Here is a 20,462-nt window from a genome sequence, read left to right as displayed (position 1 = left end):
CTTTCTAAGATAAGGGTCCCAAACCTGCTCACAATACTCCAAGTGAGGCCTCACCAGGGCTTTATAAAGCCTCAACATTACATCCTTGCTTTTAGATAGATAGATAGATACTTTATTTATCCCCATGGGGAAATTCAACATTTTTTTTCCAATGTCCCATACACTTATTGTAGCAAAACTAATTACATACAATACTTAACTCAGTAAAAATATGATATGCATCTAAAATCACCCTCTCAAAAAGCATTAATAATAGCTTTTAAAAAGTTCTTAAGTAGTTTACTTAAATACATTGAGTCCTAACCCCGGCACTTTAACATATCTTACTCCTGGCGGTAGAATTGTAAAGCCGAATGGCATTGGGGAGTATTGATCTCTTCATCCTGTCTGAGGAGCATTGCATCGATAGCAACCTGTCGCTGAAACTGCTTCTCTGTCTCTGAATGGTGCTATGTAGAGGATGTTCAGGGTTTTCCATAATTGACCGTAGCCTACTCAGCGCCCTTCGCTCTGCTACCGATGTTATACTCTCCAGTACTTTGCCCACAACAGAGCCCGCCTTCCTTACCAGCTTATTAAGACGTGAGGCGTCCCTCTTCTTAATGCTGCCTCCCCAACACGCCACCACAAAGAAGAGGGCGCTCTCCACAACTGTATAGAACATCTTCAGCATCTCACTACAAACATTATATTCTAGTCCTCTTGAAATGAACACTAGCATCACATTTGCCTTCCTCACCAGACTCAACCCACAAATTAACCATTAAGGAATCCTGCACAAGGATTCCCAAGTCCATTTGTGCCTCCGTTTTTTATATTTGCTCTCCATTTATAAAATAGTCAATCTTTTCATTTCTTCTTCCTTTTCTTCAACATGACCATTCACATCCTGACACTGTATTCCCTCTTCCTGCTTTCCGCAGGGATCGCTCCCTACGTGACTCCCTTGTACACTCGTCCCCACCATCCCTTCCCACCGATCTCCCTCCTGGCACTTATCTTTGTAAGTGGAACAAGTGCTACACCTGCCCTTACATTTCCTCCCTCACCACCATTCAGGGCCCCAGACAGTCCTTCCAGGTGAGGCGACACTTCACCTGTGAGTCGGCTGGTGTGGTATACTGCGTCCGGTGCTCCCGGTGTGGCCTTTTATATATTGGTGAGACCCAACGCAGACTGGGAGACTGTTACACTGAAAACCTACGCTCGGTCCGCCAGAGAAAGCAGGATCTCCCAGTAGCCACACATTTTAATTCCACGTCCCATTCCCATTCTGATATGTCTATCCATGGCCTCCTCTACTGTCAAGATGAAGCCAAACTCAGGTTGGAGGAACAACACCTTATACACCGGCTGGGTAGCCTCCAACCTGATGGCATGAACATTGACTTCTCTAACTTCCGTTAATGCCCCTCCTCCCCTTCTTACCCCATCCCTGACATATTTAGTTGTTTGTTTTTTTCTCTCTCTCTCTGCCTGTTCTCCATCTCCCTCTGGTGCTTCTCCCCCCCCCCCCCCCCCACCTTTCTTTCTCCAGAAGCTTCCCATCCCATGATCCTTTCCCTTCTCCAGCTCTGTATCACTTTCGCCAATCACCTTTCCAGCTCTTAGCTTCATCCCACTCCCTCCGATCTTCTCCTATCATTTTGCATTTCCCCCTCCCCCCAACTACTTTCAAATCTCTTACTAAATCCCTTTCAGTTAGTCCTGACGAAGGGTCTCGGCCCAAAACGTCGACAGTGCTTCTCCCTATAGATGCTGCCTGGCCTGCTGTGTTCCACCAGCACTTTGTGTGTGTTGACTGTATTCCATCTGCTATTTCTTTGCCCATTCTCCTAATCTGTCTAAGTTCTGCTGTAGCCTCTCTACTTCCACAAAACTACCTGCCCATTCACCTATCTTCATATCATCTGCAAACTTTGCAACAAAGCCATTGATTCCACCATCCAAATCATTGACATATAACGTAAAAAGATGCAGTCCCAAAACAGACACCCGTGGAACACCACTAGTCACTGGCAGTCAACCAGAAAAGCCTCCCTTTATTCCCACTCTTTGCCTCCTGCCAATCAGCCACTGCTCATATGTGCAACTTGTCAAAGGTCTTCTGAAAATTAGAAAACACAACACCAGCCAATTCTCCTTTGTCTATTCTGCTTGCTATTTTGCTAATTCCAACAGATCTGTCAGGTAAGATTTTCCCTTGAGGAAACCATGTGTGATTACAGCCTATTTTATTATGAGCCTCCAAGTACCCTGAGACCTCATCCTTAATAATCTACTCCAACAGACAGACATACTTTATTGATCTTGAGGGAAATTGGGTTTCGTTACAGCCGCACCAACCAAGAATAGTGTAGAAACATAGCAATATAAAATCATAAATAATTAAATAATAATAAGTTAATCATGCCAAGTGGAAATAAGTCCAGGACCAGCCGATTGGCTCAGGGTGTCTGACACTCCGAGGGAGGAGTTGTAAAGTTTGATGGCCACAGGCAGGAATGACTTCCTATGACGCTCAGTGTTACATCTCGGTGGAATGAGTCTCTGGCTGAATGTACTCCTGTGCCTAACCAGTACATTATGGAGTGGATGGGAGACATTGTCCAAGATGGCATGCAACTGGGACAGCATCCTCTTTTCAGACACCACCGTCAGAGAGTCCAGTTCTTCCCAACCACTGAGGTCAGACTAGTTTCCTTTCTTCTGCCCCTCCCTTCTTGAAAAGTGGAGTGGCATTTGCAATTTTCCAGTCTTCCGGAACCATTCCAAAATCTAGTGATTCTTGAAAGATCATTACTAATGTCCCCAAAATCTCTTCAGCCACCTCTTTCAGAACACTGAGGTGTACACCATCTGGTCCAGGTGAGTTATCTACCTTCAGACCTTTCAGTTTCCCAAGAACCTTCTCTCTACTAAGTCACACACTTCTTGACCCCTGACACCTGGAACTTCCATCACACTGCTAGTGTCTTACATTGTGAAGACTGATGCAAAATTCTTACTCAGTTCGCCTGCCATTTCCTTCCCTCCATTACTACCTCTCCAGCATTGTTTTCTGCAATCCAATATCCACTCTCACCTCCCTTTACACTTTATGTATCTGAAGAAACTTTTGGTATCCTCTTTAATATTATTGGCTAGCTGACTTTCATATTCCATCTTTACCTTCTTAATAACTTTTTTAGTTGCCTTCTGTTGTTTTTTTTTTAAAAGCTTCCCAATCCTCTAACTTCCTACTAATTTTTGCTCTATTAGATGCCCTCTCTTTGTTGGCTTTGACTTCTCTTGTTAGTCACCATTGTGTCATCTTGCCTGTAGACTTCTTTCTCCTCCTTGGGTTGTATATATTCTGTGCCTTCTGAATTGCATCCAGAATTTCCAGCTATCATCCCTGCCAGTGTTCTTTTCCAATCAATTCTGGCCAACTCCACTCTCATGCCTCTGTAATTCCCTTTACTCCACTGTAATACTGATATATCTGATTTTAGCTTCATCTTCTCTTTCAATATTTTTATTAGTTTCTGCATAAAGGAATACAAAGTAGAGGAAGATATATTATAAGTCAAAAGAAAAACATAAAATAGTACCAAATACGTTGTATTAAAAATACAGTTACAATCACAAAACCCTGCATACATAAAAATTAAATTAATTCGTAATATTGAAATATAATAATTTTATTATACAGAAAAAGATCTAAACTCACTACCAATGTCAGAGCTGTTAGGAAAAGCAAGAAAAAAGGGGAGAAAAAACCTTATCGTATAATAAAACATATTATTAGCCATCATCTGTACTTTTACTGAACAGATTAGATATGGCAAAGTTATTTCCCATGGTAGGGAATCTAAGACAAGAGGGCATGACTTCAGAATTGAAGGAAGTCCATTTAGAACAGAGATGCGATGAAATTACTTAGTCAGAGGACGTTCAATCTGTTGCCATGAGTGGCTATGGAGGCCAAGTTATTGGGTGTATTTAAGGCAGAGATAGATAGGTTCTTGATTAGCCAGGGCATCAAAGGGTATGGGGAGAAGGCAGGGGAGTGGGGATGACTGGAAGAATTGGATCAGCCCATGATTGAATGCTGGAGCAAACTATTTCTGCTCCTATATCTTATGGTCTTATGTTCTGGCACTCTGGTTCCCATCCTCCTGCAACTCTAGTTTAAACCCCAGGGGGAGAGCTCCATGATCCAAAACTCTTATGCCCTCCCTCCTACACCAACTCCTTGGCCATGCATTAAACTGTGTAATCTGCCTAGTTCTGGCCTCACTAGCACAGCACATGGGTAGCAATCCTGAGATCACAACCCTGGAGGCCCTGCCTTTTATCTTAGCACCTAATTCCCTGAACTCTCTAGGCAGAATTTCATCACTCTTCCTACCCATGCCAGTGGTACCGACGTGGACTACAACTTCTGGCTGTTCACCTTCCCATTTAAGAATGCTGAGAATTCAATCTAAGATATCCTGGACCCTGGCTCCCGGGAGGCAAAGTTCCATCCGAGAAACTCATTCTCACCCACAGAACCTCCTGTCTATTCCCCTAATGAATCCCCTATCCCTACAAGGTGCCTCTTCTGTCTCCATCTTTTTGAGTCGCAGAGCCAGAGACCCGATCACTGACTTTCCTCTGTTAGGTCACTCTCCCTTCCCGCCACACTCCTAACATTATCCAAAGTGATATGTCTGTTGTTGGGGGGGGAATAGCCATAGGGATACTCCGCACTGGCTCCATAACTCCTTTCCCCTTCCTGTCACCCACTTTCCTGTGTCCTGCAGTTTGGATATAACTACCTCTCTATATGTCCTATCACTTCCTCAGCCTCCCAAATGATCCGAAGTTCATCCATTTCCAGCTCCAACTCGTTGACATGAATTGTTGGAAGCTGCAGCTGGATACACTTTTCACAGTTGTAGTGGTCTCCCTGCCTGCCCACATCCTGCAAGAAGAACATTCATCTATCCTACTTGGCATCTCCACTGAACTAGCTGAGCAGATATAAAGAAGGGAAGGAAAATTAAAACCTAAACCTTGAGCTTTGCTTTCCTCTGCTTTCACTGACTGAGACCTTGAAGAACTAAAGCCTCGAGATCACCACTCTGACTCTCTCCACGCAGACGATAGCCGCTGCTCGTCCCTGCCTTCCTTTAATTTGCTCTTGCTAATCAAACCCCAAATGCCGACTGGTCACCGGTCAAGAGTCTTTTTCGCTGTTACAACCCACTGTGGGCTTTTCTACCTGGGCTGTGGATCTGAAATCCCCTCCTCTCAAAACTTCTGATGTCCGCATTGGTCGCTGGTCAAAGCACTTTTTGTCTTTGTCTTATACAATTTCAACATAACATCCCATCTCCTGTACTCGATGCTTTGATTTATGAAGGCCAATGTGTCAAAGGATTTTACGACCCTATCCTGTGATGCCATTTTCGATGATTTATGGGCCTGTGTTGCCAGATCCCTTTGTTCCACTGCACTCTGCAGTGCCTCACCGTTCACTGTGTAAGACTTACCCTGGATGGTCATACTGAAGTGCAGCACCTTGCACTTGTCTCCATTAAATTGCATCTGCCATTCTTCAGCCTACTTTTCCAGCTGATCCAGGTCTTGCTGCAAGCCATGATAGTCTTCCCCACTGTCCACTACACCTTGGTGTCATCTGCAAATTTAGCCAGAGAGTTGAGAATCTGTGGAACTCATCACCACAGGTCATTGGGTATATTTAAAGCAGAGGCTGATAGATTCTTGAATAGTCAGGGCGGGAAGGGATACGGGGAGAAGGCGGGAGATTGTGGCCGAGAGGGAAATGTATCAGCCATAATTAAATGGTGGAGCAGACTCGATGGGCCAAATAGCCTAATTCTTATGGTCGTGTGGTCTAAACGAATCCTTTCTACCTATGCAATGTCCAAATCCCTTAATTTCTCAGCACATTCATTTGCCTATCTAAGGGCCTCTTAAATTGTCTCTATCATAAAGAGGATCTAGTGCTTTCTTGGCTTATATGACAAATAAATTTTTCTCGGGCTTCCTGTACCTAGCTGGAAGCCCAAGAAGAGTTTAATCGTCCCTATCATATCTGCCTCCACTACCATGCCTGGCAGCACATTCCAGGCACTACCACTCTCTGTGTAAAAAAGCATAGCGCACACATCTCCTTTGCTCACCTCAATTTAAACTCTCTGGTGTTGACTTTTCAATATTGGGGAGAGATACTGGCTGTCTATCTATGACTGTTGTACTGTGAAAAAAACCTATCAGGACACTTCAATTAATTTATACATATTTATATAATATTTTAAACCATGTACATTTTTATCTTTTAAAGAACTCAGAATTCTCTTTTAAATAAATCTTACTCAATTTCACGTATTTATGAACGTTAGAATCTCCTTCACTCCAAGGGTGGCCTCATCATAGCACCTGAGGAGGCCATAGACCGACATGTCAGAACAGGAATAGGAACTGGAATTAAAGTATTTGGCCACTAGGAAGATGGAATGGAAGTGTTCAAAGCAGTCGCCCAATTTATGATTGGTTTCACCAATGTAGAGGTCGCAGTGGGAACATCAGATACAATAGGTAACTCCAGCAGATTCACCTGAAAGGACTGTTTGGGGCACTGAATGGAGGAAGGAGGTGAATGGGTAGGTGCAGGAATAAGTGTCAAGAGGGAGATTAGTGGGAAGGGATGAATGGACAAGGGAATCACAGAGGGAGAGATCCTGTGGGAAGTTGAGATGGGGAGGGGGGAGTGAAGATGTGCTTGGTGGTAGGATCCCTTTGGAGATGGTGGAAGTTGCAGAGAATGATGTGTTGAGTGTGGAGGCTCATGGATGTAGATAAGGATAAGAGGAAATCTATCACTATTATGGCAGCAGGAAGATGGGGTGAGCACGATGTCTGGGAAAATTAAATAAATAGTGCAGCAAGAGAGGGAAAAAATATGAAGTAGTGTTTATGGGTTCATTGTCCATTCAGAAATCTGATGGCGGAAAGGAAGCTGTACCTGAAATGCTGAATGAGTCTTCAGGCTCCTGTACCTCCTTGATGCTAGCAATGAGAAGAGGGGTGATTGGGATTCTTAATGATGGATGCCACCCTTTTTAAGGTATCGCCTTTTGAAGATGCCCTGGATGCTGGGAAGCTGTGATCAGAAAGAACCAACATGCTTGTAGGTAGCTGGTCCATGAACCTCCTGACTTATCACTTTCTGCTTGTCTACACTTTCCATGCATTGTGATTTTCTCTTTAGTCTTCAAACGAGATGGTGGCTGACGGTGCAGGTTTTAAAGAAAATACATTGTCACAATAGATTTTTTTATTTCATTAATAATGTATTGAGAAATTTAGTTTGACATGCAAAAAGATGAGACATGAGAAATGGAGCATATAAAACATTGGACTTCTTGGTTATTATATAACAGTGCAAAAAGTATTAAAATGTTTATGTTTCTAAATATTTAAATGTTTCTAAATATACAGGCTTTCATCAGACCAATCTGGCAAGACATGACGGCCTTGATCTGTGATGTACCCCCAAATGGCATATAAATACATTAACATTTAAAAATACCAAATGTAAAATAGAATCTTCCAAGAACTTCTAGCCAATGTTGGAGGCTTTCAGATATTTCAGACCCCACTCCACCTTGTTATTCAATTGTAAAGCAAACTCATACAACTTTCCCTTATTTTCCTTATGAACACTGTGAGACTACTACTTCAGTGTATTAATGTAGAGTTTTTGTTTCTTTTTCTTTTTTGTTGGGGAGGGATTGATGCCATTTCTTTGAACAACTTCCGTGTTTTTTCTGTATTTGATGGCTATCTAGAGAAGACAAATCTCAGAGTTGCATTCTGCATACATACTTTGATAATAAAATGAACGTTTTTTAATTCATCCTTCAGGATCTGGGCAAGTCAAATAACTTAAGTTAATTTGTCATAGAGTAATACAGCACGGAAACAGGGCCTTCGGCCCATCTGCTGCATACCGAGATGTCCCATTCAAGCTAGTACCATTTGCCAGCATTTGGCCCATAACTTTCTTATCCACAACTTTTAAAAGTTGTTATTGTGCCTGTGTTGTGCTGCTGTTGCAGAAATCTAATTTTCATGGTCTTTACATCCTGGGTATGTAAAAACCAGCAAATAAGTTTTCCTACGATAATACACTTGATCTTGAATTCTATTTCCCTCTATTGGCGCTGCTTGACCTACCGAGTCTTTTTTCACTACAGATTTTTACTACAGATGTGATAAACAGTTGTAATTGTTGACAATATCTGAATGTCCATCCCAAACTGCTCTCGATCTGAATGAGTTGCTAAGCGATTTCAGAGAGCATCTAGAAGTGGATGCGGAGTCATACATAGACCAGTCTGGATAAGGATGGCAAATACGCTTTCATTAAGGACATTATTAAACTACATTATTCAACTTATTTTATAAATAAATTACAGGTTATTAAATTAATTTAAATTCCTCAGCTGCTACGGTGAGATTTGAGCCCACCACTCCCATGCCAATCTTTTTGACCATCTACTCTGATCCTAAATTTGCCCTCTTTAAGGCCATACGTTTCTATGTCTTGCCTATTATGTGCCATCTAAAATGCCTCATAAATGTACCAGTGATATCTTACTCCGCCACCTCTTTTGGCAATGCTTTCCAGATATGTAAAGAAACTTCACTCTCTAATCCCCTTTAAAACTCCTTCCTCTCACCTTAAATCTATGCCCTCTTGTTTTTAAATAGCATTATCTGTGCTGTAGGTTTTCTATGTTCTACACTATCGATGCTTCTCATATTCTTAAATACTATATTCTCCTATATTGTTAAATAATGATACAACACAGTATGTCTCAATGGGAAGATAAGTTTCCATAAGACCATAGCATATAGGAGCAGAATTACGCCATTCAGAATCAGTGTCAGAAATCAGGTTTAAAATCACTGATATATCGTCCATCTGCTCTGCAATTCGATCATGGCTGATTTATTTTTTGCCCCCACTCTCCTGCCTTCTCCCTGTAACCTTTGACACCTTGAATAATCAAGAACCTATCAACCTCCACATTAAATGTACCCAATAACGTGTCCTCCACAGCCGTCTGTGGAAATGAATCAGATTCACTATTTCCTATTGTATTATTTCACCCAAAAAGTTGATTCTCTGCCTACACAGATGCTGCCTGAACTGTTGAGCTCCCCCCCCCCCCCCCCAGTTTGTTTTATGTTCCAGACATGGCAGTTCAATATAAAGCGATAAGCCAAGCCATCTGCAGATTTAATGTGAAAGCCTTTCCAGGGAGCTGGCTCTCCAAATTCAGAATCCAAGTCATGCTCCATAAATTATAGAGCAAGGAAACAGGCCCTTCAGCTTATCTAGTCCATGCCAAACTGTAATTCTGCCAAGTCTCATCGATCCACGCCTGGTCCATAGCCCTCCACACCCCAAAAAACCATGCACTTATCCAAACTTCTCTTAAATATTGCAATTGAACACACATCCATCACTTCCACTGGCAGCTCGTTCCACACTGGCATGAGCCTTTGAGTGAAGAAGTTCCCCTCAAGTTCCCCTTCAATTTTGCTCTCTTCGTTCTTAACCTATGATCTCTAGTTTTAGTCTCACCCAACCTCAGTGGAAAAAGCCTGCTTGTAATTACCCTATCTATACCCCTCATGATTTTGTACGCCTTTTTGGACCTGCCACCATTCATACATCCTCTCTAAATCCTACCTCAATCATTTATCTTTAATTCAGATCAGCTCTAGTCCTATAAATAGCAACTACAAATCCACCTGTTCGGCATTTCCTCATAGACAGTCTGTTTAATCCAGACGTCTCAATGTTCTAGTCTGGTTGACAAACCAGCATCAGGAAACTCCTTCCTTGCCAAACCAGTAAAGTGAGAAGAAATTATGCAGTTATGAAGGGAGGCTGAGCAAGCTGAGACTTTTTCATGGGAGAATCTTAAAAAGGTGTATAAAATTATCTGTGGCATAGATAGGGTGAATGCCTACAGTCTGATTCCCAGGGTTCAGGAATCAAGAACTAGAGGGCATAGGTTTTAGGTGACAGGGGAGCAATTTAAGAGGAACTTCAGGGGCAATGTTTTTTACCCAGAGAATGCCAGAGGAATTAATTGAGACAGGAACATTAACAACATTTAAAAGTAGCTTGGACAGGTACGTGGAGAGGAAAGGTTTAGAGCAGGATTTTCCATCCTAGAGACAATGGCATAAAAAAGTTTGGGAACCCCTGCTTCAGAGGGATACAGGCCAAACACAGAACTAACTTAGATGGGAATCTTGGTTGGCAAGGACCAAGTGGAAAGAAAGGCCTGTTTCTCTGCTGTATGACTATGAATCTAAATGTCAATTGAATGGTTTCATTTTGTCAAGTTCCACCAGGCCCAGTCAGATCTTGTATATGCCACCTTGGAGAAAAGAGCAGATTGTGAAGACAGAAGCTGCCCATTGGTACTAGTCTGGGAACACCCGATCCCTCTGAGGCCTGTTTCATAGCTGGATGGAACGTCAGGGGGAGTGTGATTTGCCCAGAGAAGAAATGGGTGTCACTCAACCAAAGAATCAAACATAACACGAAGCACCATTCAGTCTCTGTGATCATCAGTGGTCACAGCCACCTCAGGAACAACTTTATCACATAGGATTCAAGGCACAAGTACTTTGGAAATCAGCCATGATCAAATGGTGGAGCAAACTTGATGGATCTAACATTCTAATTTTGCTCCAATGCTTTGTGGTCTTATGGAAGATGGTGACAGCCTCATTTTAAGGAGTCAAATGTTTTTGGAGAGGGGGAGCAGGTGGGAGGGGTGCTGGAAGTGTGTGTCAAATTGATGGGAAATATAAAAGCAATTCAGAACAGACAGATCAGTAAGGTAACTCCCTACCTAGCTGAGAAATTCCCAAGATGGGAAGTTGGAACCAACCTCCACTAGTCGCACACTGAGGTGCACAGTACATACCAAATACACACTGCAGGATGCCTCCCCAGCTTACGACAAATATCAAGTAAACCTTTCAAATTCTTAGTTTATAATTAATTCAATAGATACATGAACCAATCACAAAAACCAGTTTTGCATCAAAATGCATGTACCTACCGCTATCTAAAATTAGCACACATCAGAGACAATAGTGCACTTACACTAATTTGTTAGCTGAGACTTCACATTTGAAATAGAATAAATACAATGAATAAAAGAACTCATTTAAAAACACTAATAGTGCATGCATAATCTGTAAAAGAACGAACTCAAATGCTCTTTGCATTCAAGTTGGAGGAAGCAAGAAGACTGATCTGACTTCAAAGTGCTCTAGACGTATTTCTTCATTGCCTGGAAGACTCACCCTGGAAAACACCTATATCTACAGCACACAAACAGCAGTTGTCCAGCTTCTCAAGAGCAGCCAGAAAGGGGCAGTAATCTGTGGCCCGGCCAATTATGCCCGGATTAATATAAATATTTTCTATTCCAATGCTATCATTACTGAACTCTGATTTCCCAATCTACCTCCATCATGGCCCCTGTACTTTATCTGTCCAATGCACTTTGTTTTCTCTGGAACAGCAATGTTATATTCTGCATTGTTTGTTTTTTATATATGGTGGAATCTATCTGGATAGCATGCAAACAAAAGCTGTAACACACATAGAATGTTGGAGGAACTCAGCAGATCAGGCGGCATCTATAGAGAGGAATAAGCAGATGACATTCCAGGCCGAGACCCCTCATCAAGACTGAAAAGGAAGAGGGAAGAGGGAAGAATGAGAAGTGGAGGGGAGGGGGGAATAAGTACAAGCTGGTAGATGATAGGTGAGACCAATTGGGGGGGCAGATAGGTGGGTGACGAAGTGAGAAACTGGTGGGTAATAGGTGGACTTGTGCTAATACTACTTTGTGACTGTATGTGCTATCATAACTACATGCATTGTGTGTGACTGTATGTACTGTGTTGTGCATGTTGGCCCCAGAGAAAATATTAATGGTGCTGTATACATGTGAATGACAATTAAACTTGAAGAGTTAAAAGGGCAGAAGGAGGAATATGATAGGAGAGGAAAGTGGACAATGGAGAAAGGAAAGGAGAAGGGGCACCCAGAGGAAGGTTTCACTGTACCTCAGTACATGTGACAATAATAAACCAATACCAATTCATCATATCTTTTACCTCCCAAGGACTTCCAGCTCCCTTCAGATCACCAAGCTACCTCGTGAATGAAACCAGCTGGGCCACAGTTTCAAGTGTACCGTATGCCATATTGTGTCACATGACCTGCAACCAACTGGACGAAGCAGTGGACAGCATCTTTTTAGGACTCAGTGCCTTCTGGATGCAACCAATTACGAGTCACACTGGAACTCCATCATCCTGGCAGAATGGAAGGGTCTTGGCCTGAAACGTCAGCTCTTTATTCCTCTCCATAGATGCTGCCAGACCTGCAGAGTTCCTCCATCATTCTGTGAGTGTTACTCAGGATTTCCAGCATCTGCAGAATCTCGTGTTTCAAAGAAAGAGTTGATTGAGTAATTTTGATATCTTTGTGGAGATTGGGGGGCTTCTGAGCAAACATTTCGGCTTCAAACCATTCTTAATATATCAATACTTCACAATTTAACTGAAAGTGAATCCCCTGGACCCTGGGAAATGGCCTCTGCCCCAGAGAATAAAATTCTGCAACATGATTAATGGTGCCGAATTCTAAAGACTTATTTCTAATCCATCTGGTTAATCAATCTTATTTTGTTTTAAAATAAAGGATTATTATTCAAAACGTATATATTAAGACATGGGAACCAACTAGTCTCATTCCCTTTTAATCCTTGTGACAATATTTATCATTAATAGAAGTGATGTATAACCTGAAGACCTCAGGCTAAACATCAGTTAACATTTTAGGAACAGCTCCCTCCCCTCCACTCTCATATTTCTGAATAGACCATGAACCCATGAACACTGCCTCACTTTTTCAGCTAGTTTTTTTTGTATTTCTTACTGTAACATAGCATTTTTTTATGTATTGTGCTGCACTGCTGCTGTAAAACAATAAATTCCACAACATATGTTAGTGATATCAAACCTGATTCTGAGCTTCCACCTTTGAGCAGAGGGACTATAGGACAATCTAATTACAGCAACAAATGCCCTCCTTCCAGACTCAACCCACCTTTAACTACAGGAGATTCCTCTCTTTCTCCAGGTGTGTGTGAACATATCACCCTAAAATTTAAATCATCCTTATCAGAGTCCTTTTGCACTTCTGAAATCGAGTGAGTCAAAGACATCCAAGGTATGCACAGATACTGTGGAGTCCCGTGGAGTGGATTGAAAGTACCCAGGCTTTTTCTAATCAAAAGCCTTAAAGATCATGAAGGATATGATGGCCATCCCCTCCTGTTACTAGCCAACATTGACACTGGATATCACAGCTTCCTATCCAAAATGCAAACAACACACAAAATGCTTGAAGAACTCAGCAGGTCAGGCAGCATCTATGGAACAGTTGACGTTTCACACCAAGACCTTTTATTCAGACTCCTATTCATAGATGCTGCCTGGCCTGCTGAGTTCGTCCAGCATTTTGTGTGTGTTCCAGCATCTGCAGATTTTCTCGTTTGCCTTTTTTTTTTACCTTCTCTTGCTTGTCTCTCACTCATTAGTGTCACTATCCCAGTGATCAAACTGTGGAGTTCCTGAAGAGATTTTCAATCAGAAATTGTGTCTCTGCAGGGAAAAGTACCCTTGTTATTTTGCAATTCCACCTGCCCACAGAGTGGCAGCAGTGCAACACAAACTCAGGTACACAACTACAGCTTGCTAAATGAAGCAACACAACTTACAACGGGCAGAATGTACAACTTCAAAATAAGAATAGAGTATATAATGTTTCCCTGGTCTAAACATCTCCCGCCAGTTAAACATGAAGACTACACTTGGTCACAGCTCTCCCACTGCAAACCATGAGGTATCAATCCTGTTATTCCCCTGGATTTATCATTGCATACCAAATTTTGGACTTGTGAAAATCTTCTTGCAACAAACTTCCATTTGTCTTTCGCTGGACTTGCCATTTTGAGAAGGGGGAACAACGTTTCTGGTTCCTTGGGCTTCATTTTGTCCGGGCAGTAACTGTGGCAATGACAATGGCGTCGACATTATCAAACATACTGAAGGCACATTTGAGGGAGCTCGATCACGGAACTTTCCCACCATCGGAGACAATCAACAGGTCAGACTCCACAGTCAGCTAGTCTCTTGGTGAGCTTCCTGGACAAGATCTGATACGTGGATAGACAAGCCACTCCTACGTGGAAGAGGATCTGCCACAAGTTCCTCAGCCCAAATAAATAAAAGTTGCATATACAAATAAGAGTCAGTGCTTCAAGTGCCTTGATCATCCTGGCCGACACATAGAACAGGTACAGGTAACACTGAAAAAGGAATAGATTCAACCATTAAAATGCAAGCTTGGCTTACATACACATCCACGTTCCGTTCATGCAAGCTACATAAAGCAAAAGCTTCAAATGATAACTACTATAAACATAACAGAATAAAAACAAAAAAGAAAATACAAGAGATTCTGCAGATGCTGGAAATCCAATGTAACACACACAAAATGCTGTAGGAGGAATAAAGAGGCAATGTTACAGGCCAAGACCCTTGATTGGCACTGGAAAGAAAGGGCAAAGTCCCTTTATCTCTCTTTATTCCTCTCTATAAAACACTTTATTCACTCCATATTTGCTGCCAGATTTGCTGAGCTCTTCCAGCAATGTGTGTGTTAATAACAAAAAGATGCTGAAGAATTTAGTGGGTCTGGCGGGATCTGTGGGAAGTGAGTGAGCTTCTCGCTCCACAGATGCTGCCTGACCCACTGAATGCTTCCAGATTTTTGTGTTTCTATTTCAGGTTGCCAGCATTAGTGGGGTTTGTCCCCCCAAACACAAAATGAAATCCATTTAACACCTATTTCACACTCAGTTTAATCCTGGAAACAAGACAGTCCAAACAGTTGTGCCATTCAATTCAATTGTACCATTCGAAGGCTGGCACAGTAATGTAGGGTTTAGCATGACACTTTACAGAGCCAGTGATTGCAATCAGGGTTCAATCAGTATCACTGTCTGCAAGGAGTTTTGGCGTCCTCCCCAAGATCATGTGAATTTCCTCTGGGCACTCTGGTTTCCTCCCTCATACTCCTCAGGGTTAGTAAACTGAGGGCATGCTGGGTTGGTGCCAGAAGCATGGTAACACTTGCGGGCTGCCCTCAGCACAATCCTATCTCCCTCAACTGTCCCACAACTTGGTTAGTTTAATCGGGTTTGTTGGGACAGCATGGCTCAAAGGGCCGGAAGGCCTGCTCCGTGCTGTATCTATCTGTCTATCAACTAACCAAAACATAAATAAAACAGCACAGAAATTCAAATTGGCTCTGACTGTGAGATTGGAGAGATTACACTTATTTTTCACATGCACATCAAAACATACAGTGAAATGCGTCATTTGCATCAAATCTAATCAGCAAGGATTATGGTGGCGGCAGCCTGTAATTGTCACCACGCTTCGGGTATCAACATAGCATTCCCACAACTTACTAATCCTAACGCATACATCTTCGGAATGTGCGTACAAAACTCCTCAGACAGTGACAGGAAATGAACCCTGATCTTACAGCTAATGCTGTACAGCATTCTGCTGAACACTATGTCACTCTGCTGTCCTTCCTTCCTCCCCTTAAATTAAAAACTCATGTGGATAATAAGGATGAGGCCTTCATTTCTGTATAAATCATCTCGGGATATTTGGAAAAGTAGATTTATGGAAGAGGATGAGTTTACTAAACATCGATTAAATACCGCTCATCTAATGCAGCAAGAGCTGTATGGTACTCCCGATAAAGTAGTTTTTTGGCACAAATAACTTCTCAAGATCAGTTAAGCTGGATTGCCTTCATCTGCGGCTGTGGGAGATGAGGAACTGCAGCTTGCTGTTTCTTACAAGAATGTGGCCCACGACAGAATCCCCATGCATCAGGCCATCCCACTCAGGGAACTGTGCTAATACTAGTTTGTGACTGTATATATCATAACCATATGTGCTAAATGCTGTGTGTGAAGGCCAGCTAAGTGAAGATACATCTCTACCCAAGAGGTCACCCTTGGGCAAGGTGTAGCACTTGCTTAGCCCCTCCCACCAATCGGGGTCACGTGAAGCCACGGAAGCAGTTTGTATGAGCAGCTGGTGCATATCACAAGTCCTGGTTATTCAACCACTGACGCCAGGCAGGCAATCTCTGAAGAGTATTGATAATGGCTGGGGTCACCTGCCTTGTAAAGACACTGCCCAGAAGAAGGCAAAGGGAAACAACTTCTGTAGAAAATTTGCCAAGAGCAATCATGGTCATGGAAAGACCCTGGTCGCTCACATCATATGAATGGCACATAATGATGATGTCATACAACACGGCACAAAATGATGATGATATTGCTGTGTGCGACCGTATGTCCTGTGTTTTGCACCTTGGCCCAGGAGGAACGCTGTTTTGTTTAGCTGTGTGCATGTGTATGGTTTCATGACAATTAAACTTGAACCTGAGTAATTTCAGATACCTGGTAACTCAAGAAAAATACATTGCCCCCCTAGGAAAAATGTTCAGTTACGTATTTGAACAGGGTGTTGCCGTGGTATTATATGGAGCAGCGACACTCAAAGAACGAACAGTTGGGCGGGAGAGTTGCATTACTTGTACTGAGTAAGTCACATTTTTAATCAGAGGAAGGATTAACCGTTCCTCTCTGTGCAGATGCTGGTGACCTGCTGTGTCCTTCAGCATTTCCTGTTTTTATTGCAAGTTTCCAGCATCTGCAGGGTTTAGCTCTCAAATCTGACATGTATGAGACAAAAGGGAACAGAGATCATTCTGAGTGTTACGAGGAGTGGAAGGCAGCTTCTGTCATATATAACTCCCTATATAGACAAAATGATCTGTTTCAATGCAATTCTGTGCAAATCAGGGGAGCCTTCAGAGAAATGAAGCCCAGTCCAGAACCTTGCGGTGGCACGGGTACAGCACAGTAGCTCGGAGGTTAGTTAACGCTATTAAAGTGCCTGCAACCTGGGTTCAATTCCTGCCGCTGTCTGTAAGGAGTTTGTATGTGTTCCCCATGACCACATGGATTTCCTCCACATTCCATAGACATGCAGGTTAGTAGGTTAATTGGCCACATGGGTACAACTGAGCAGCATGGGCTCATTGGACCAGTATGTCCTGTTACCGTGCTGTATCTCGAAATGAATAAAATTGTGGACAGAATAAAGAGGCTGCTTCTGTGCTGTAATATTTTTCAATTGCAGGGAAAGTCAAAATAAGATGTAGTTAGATAATAATTAGGGCAAATAAGCCAGTTACTCTGCAGGTGACATGAATAAACTATAACAATTTTAAAAACTCAGATTTAAATTTTTAGAAATAGAGCTGCATCCTAGCTGTGGTCCTGTTCATAAAGTATTGACAGAGCAAAAACTGTCCACACTGTCAGCTGCACATGAACCTACTCCAATCTTCTTTCCCCAATCCCTTCTATTCCTTTCCTCCCCACATGAACGTCTCCTTAAATCGACCTCCCGTAGCAGTGAATTCAACATTCTCACCATAAAAGCATTTTCTTTGAATTCCCTGCTGGATGTGCAAGAATTTAGAAAATGAAGGATATATATGCCTTTTTTTCCCCAAGAGGAGTATGAAGATAATGATGGCCTCCTCTGGTAAAACCACCAGATTAAGAACACTGTATACAGATCCGATCTCCAAACCAAAGGAATTAGTGCAAGGAAGGATCACCAGGTGGATTCCTAGGGCTGGGGGATGGGTGCTGGTGGTTTATTCCACAAAGAAATTATGCAGACAGGGTCGATACTCTCTAGAGATTAGAAGAATGAGCAGTGATTTCATTCTTAGAGCTTCATTAGGGTGACATTTCCCCTTGCTCAACGAACTAAAACCACAGGTCACAGTCTTGATAATTTAGGACAGAGATGAGAAGAAATTTCTTCACCCAGAAAGTAGTGAATCTTCAGAATTTTCTTCCGAAGAGGGCTTGGAAGCTCAGTCACTGATGATTAAAGATTATATTATGGGTTCAAGGGTTAGTAGGGTAGGGCAGAGGCAAAGGATTAGCCATAACCTTACTAAATGACTAAGCAAGCATGAGACACCAAATACTGCCTCTGCTCCTCATGATCTTACTTTTCATTTATGGTTCAGTTTGTTTTTGCCCACAGATGGAGCTATTTCCTTTCTTCCATCATATTAAACCTTTTCGTACTCTTCTGGATCTATGAAGTTACTTTTCAATTATCTCTCTTCAAGAAGTCTTCACAAATCTTTCAATTATTTGTACCAATATCCCAAATCACCTATATCCAACCACGTGGATGGAGAATTTGGCTGTTTTGCCACTCCAGACTACGGTGCCGTGCTTTAACATCCATAAGATCATAAGCCATAGGAGCAGAATTTAATGCATTCGGCTCATTGAGTCAGCTCTGCCATTCCATCATGACTGATCTATAATCCCTCTCAACCCCATTCAAATATAACATCTTCAGTCCTGTATTCATCACCCTTTTCCATTTTGTCCTAGTGTTGCACTTCAACACATTCTACTGACTGCAATTTTACCCTAATATCTACAAACAAGCTGGATGAACTCAGCAGGTCAGGCAGCATCCATTGAAATGAGCAGTCAACATTTCGGGCCGAGACCCTTCGTCAGGCATTCCACAGCATCTGTAGTGTACTTTGTGTTTACCCTAATATGTGTCTGCTCTTCCTCACTACACACAGAATCCACTTGTATACCAACTGCCCATCCTCAGCATCATCACTCCGGTTCCCATCCCCCTCCCAAACTGCCATTATATGCATCCAATCACTAGCCAGTCACAGTACTCCTAATCATATAACTGCAAAGATTCACCACCCTTTAAGTGTGAAGAAATTTCTCCTTATTTCTATCCCTTATTCTGAGACCATGACCCCAAGTTCCAAAGGGAATATCCATCCCATAACTACTCTTCTGAGCTAAGAATTTTGTAGTATATGCTTCAATGAAGCCATCACTCATTTTACTACATGCTAGACAATTGAGCAAAGAAAAAGCTGGAGGAACTCAGCAAGTCGGATAGCATCCATGGAGGGAAATGGACAACCAGCACTTCACCTGGACTGAAAGAGATGGGGAATATAGCCAGTATAAAAAAGGTGAAGGGGTGAAGCAAGAGCTACTCCATACACGTCCTCCATTTCCCTATCAACCTTCCTCCTCAGGTGGACCCCAGTGAGAAGGAGTGATGTGCAGATGGGGGTGGAGGGAAGTGCAGAAATAGCGACGGAAGCTGGGAGGTGGTGATAAAGAGCTGAAGATGATGGTCTCTGATAAGAAAGGAAAGTGGAGCACAGAATCAAATAAGGGATATGGGGAGGGCAGAACTAATTATTGGGGTCCGGTGGGCATGCTGGGGAGGAACCAGTTGAAGGAGTGTCTAGGTGATGGAGTGGGTGGAGGAGGAAATACGAGCAGGTTGATGCAGGCTAAGGTGAGTGTAAGGAGAACTGGGTGGCCCAAGCCTACTCAATCTCCTCTGCCATCTCAGGAACCAGTCTGTTAACATTTCCCTTCATTCCTTTATTGCACGTAGACGTTTAAGGTACGTAACTTAAAGGTGTTTGGAGGGAAGTATGGGGAGCATATCTGAGGTAGATTTTTTTTAAACAGAGTGTGTTGGGTGGTAGAGGCAGGCACATTATGAACTGTTAAGAGACTCTTAGATAGGCACATGGACAAGAAATAAATGGAGGGTCATGTGGAAGGGAAGGGTTAGATTGACTTTAGTGTTGATTAAAGGGTTGGTCATGGGTCAAAGGGCCTATACCCTGTTGTACTGTTCTACATCATTTCACTGAGAGACCAGAACTGTACACAATGCAATAGCTTTGTTCCTTTCTCTGTAATTGTTGAAAGACAACTTTACCTTTGCACTCAGTTCCTCTTAACAATAAAGATTAACATACCATTTGTCCTCCTAACTACAGTACCTGCATCCTGTATGCAAACTTCCAGTGACTTAATAGCTTAACAGGAATGTAAGGTAAATTAACTTACCTGAAGTACACAGGTAATAAAAGCTACAAAAAATGCAACAACTGATCCCTTTTCTTCATTTCCGTCCTAGTGAAAACCAGAGAGATAATAAACAAAAATTTTTTCCACTGAATTACATATCAAGAAATACAGTAATCAACAAATGGATAGCCCTTGCCCTAGACCTTCTTATTTCCATTTTTTGCCATGTACTATTGTGACAAGAATCACCATAAACCAAATAATCAGTTATTATTTTGATAAACT

At 42.3% G+C, this 20,462-nt stretch overlaps 1 protein-coding gene across 6 annotated transcripts in view; it reads right to left on the bottom strand.

Moving 5' to 3' along the window:
• Positions 1–2,315: 2,315 nt before the first annotated feature.
• The window catches only part of sec22c (SEC22 homolog C, vesicle trafficking protein), a 48,786-nt gene continuing 30,639 nt past the window's right edge, over positions 2,316–20,462 (bottom strand). For 3 of the 6 annotated variants that reach the window (XM_073055015.1, XM_073055014.1, XM_073055013.1), the window contains 2 exons: positions 20,217–20,282; positions 6,427–14,480 (listed from right to left, as the gene is read on the bottom strand). In XM_073055015.1, the coding sequence (XP_072911116.1) occupies positions 14,280–14,480; positions 20,217–20,282 (267 nt within the window). In that variant the 3' untranslated portion in view covers positions 6,427–14,279. Of the gene's footprint in view, positions 3,528–4,550; positions 5,669–6,426; positions 14,481–20,216; positions 20,283–20,462 lie in introns of those variants that run through there. The other 3 variants (XR_012100073.1, XR_012100072.1, XM_073055016.1) reach the window with 3 other exon arrangements.

Source organism: Hemitrygon akajei, chromosome 8 (assembly GCF_048418815.1).
Source record: "Hemitrygon akajei chromosome 8, sHemAka1.3, whole genome shotgun sequence".
NCBI classification, from domain to species: Eukaryota; Metazoa; Chordata; class Chondrichthyes; order Myliobatiformes; family Dasyatidae; genus Hemitrygon; species Hemitrygon akajei.
This window is presented reverse-complemented; position numbering and strand designations above follow the sequence as displayed.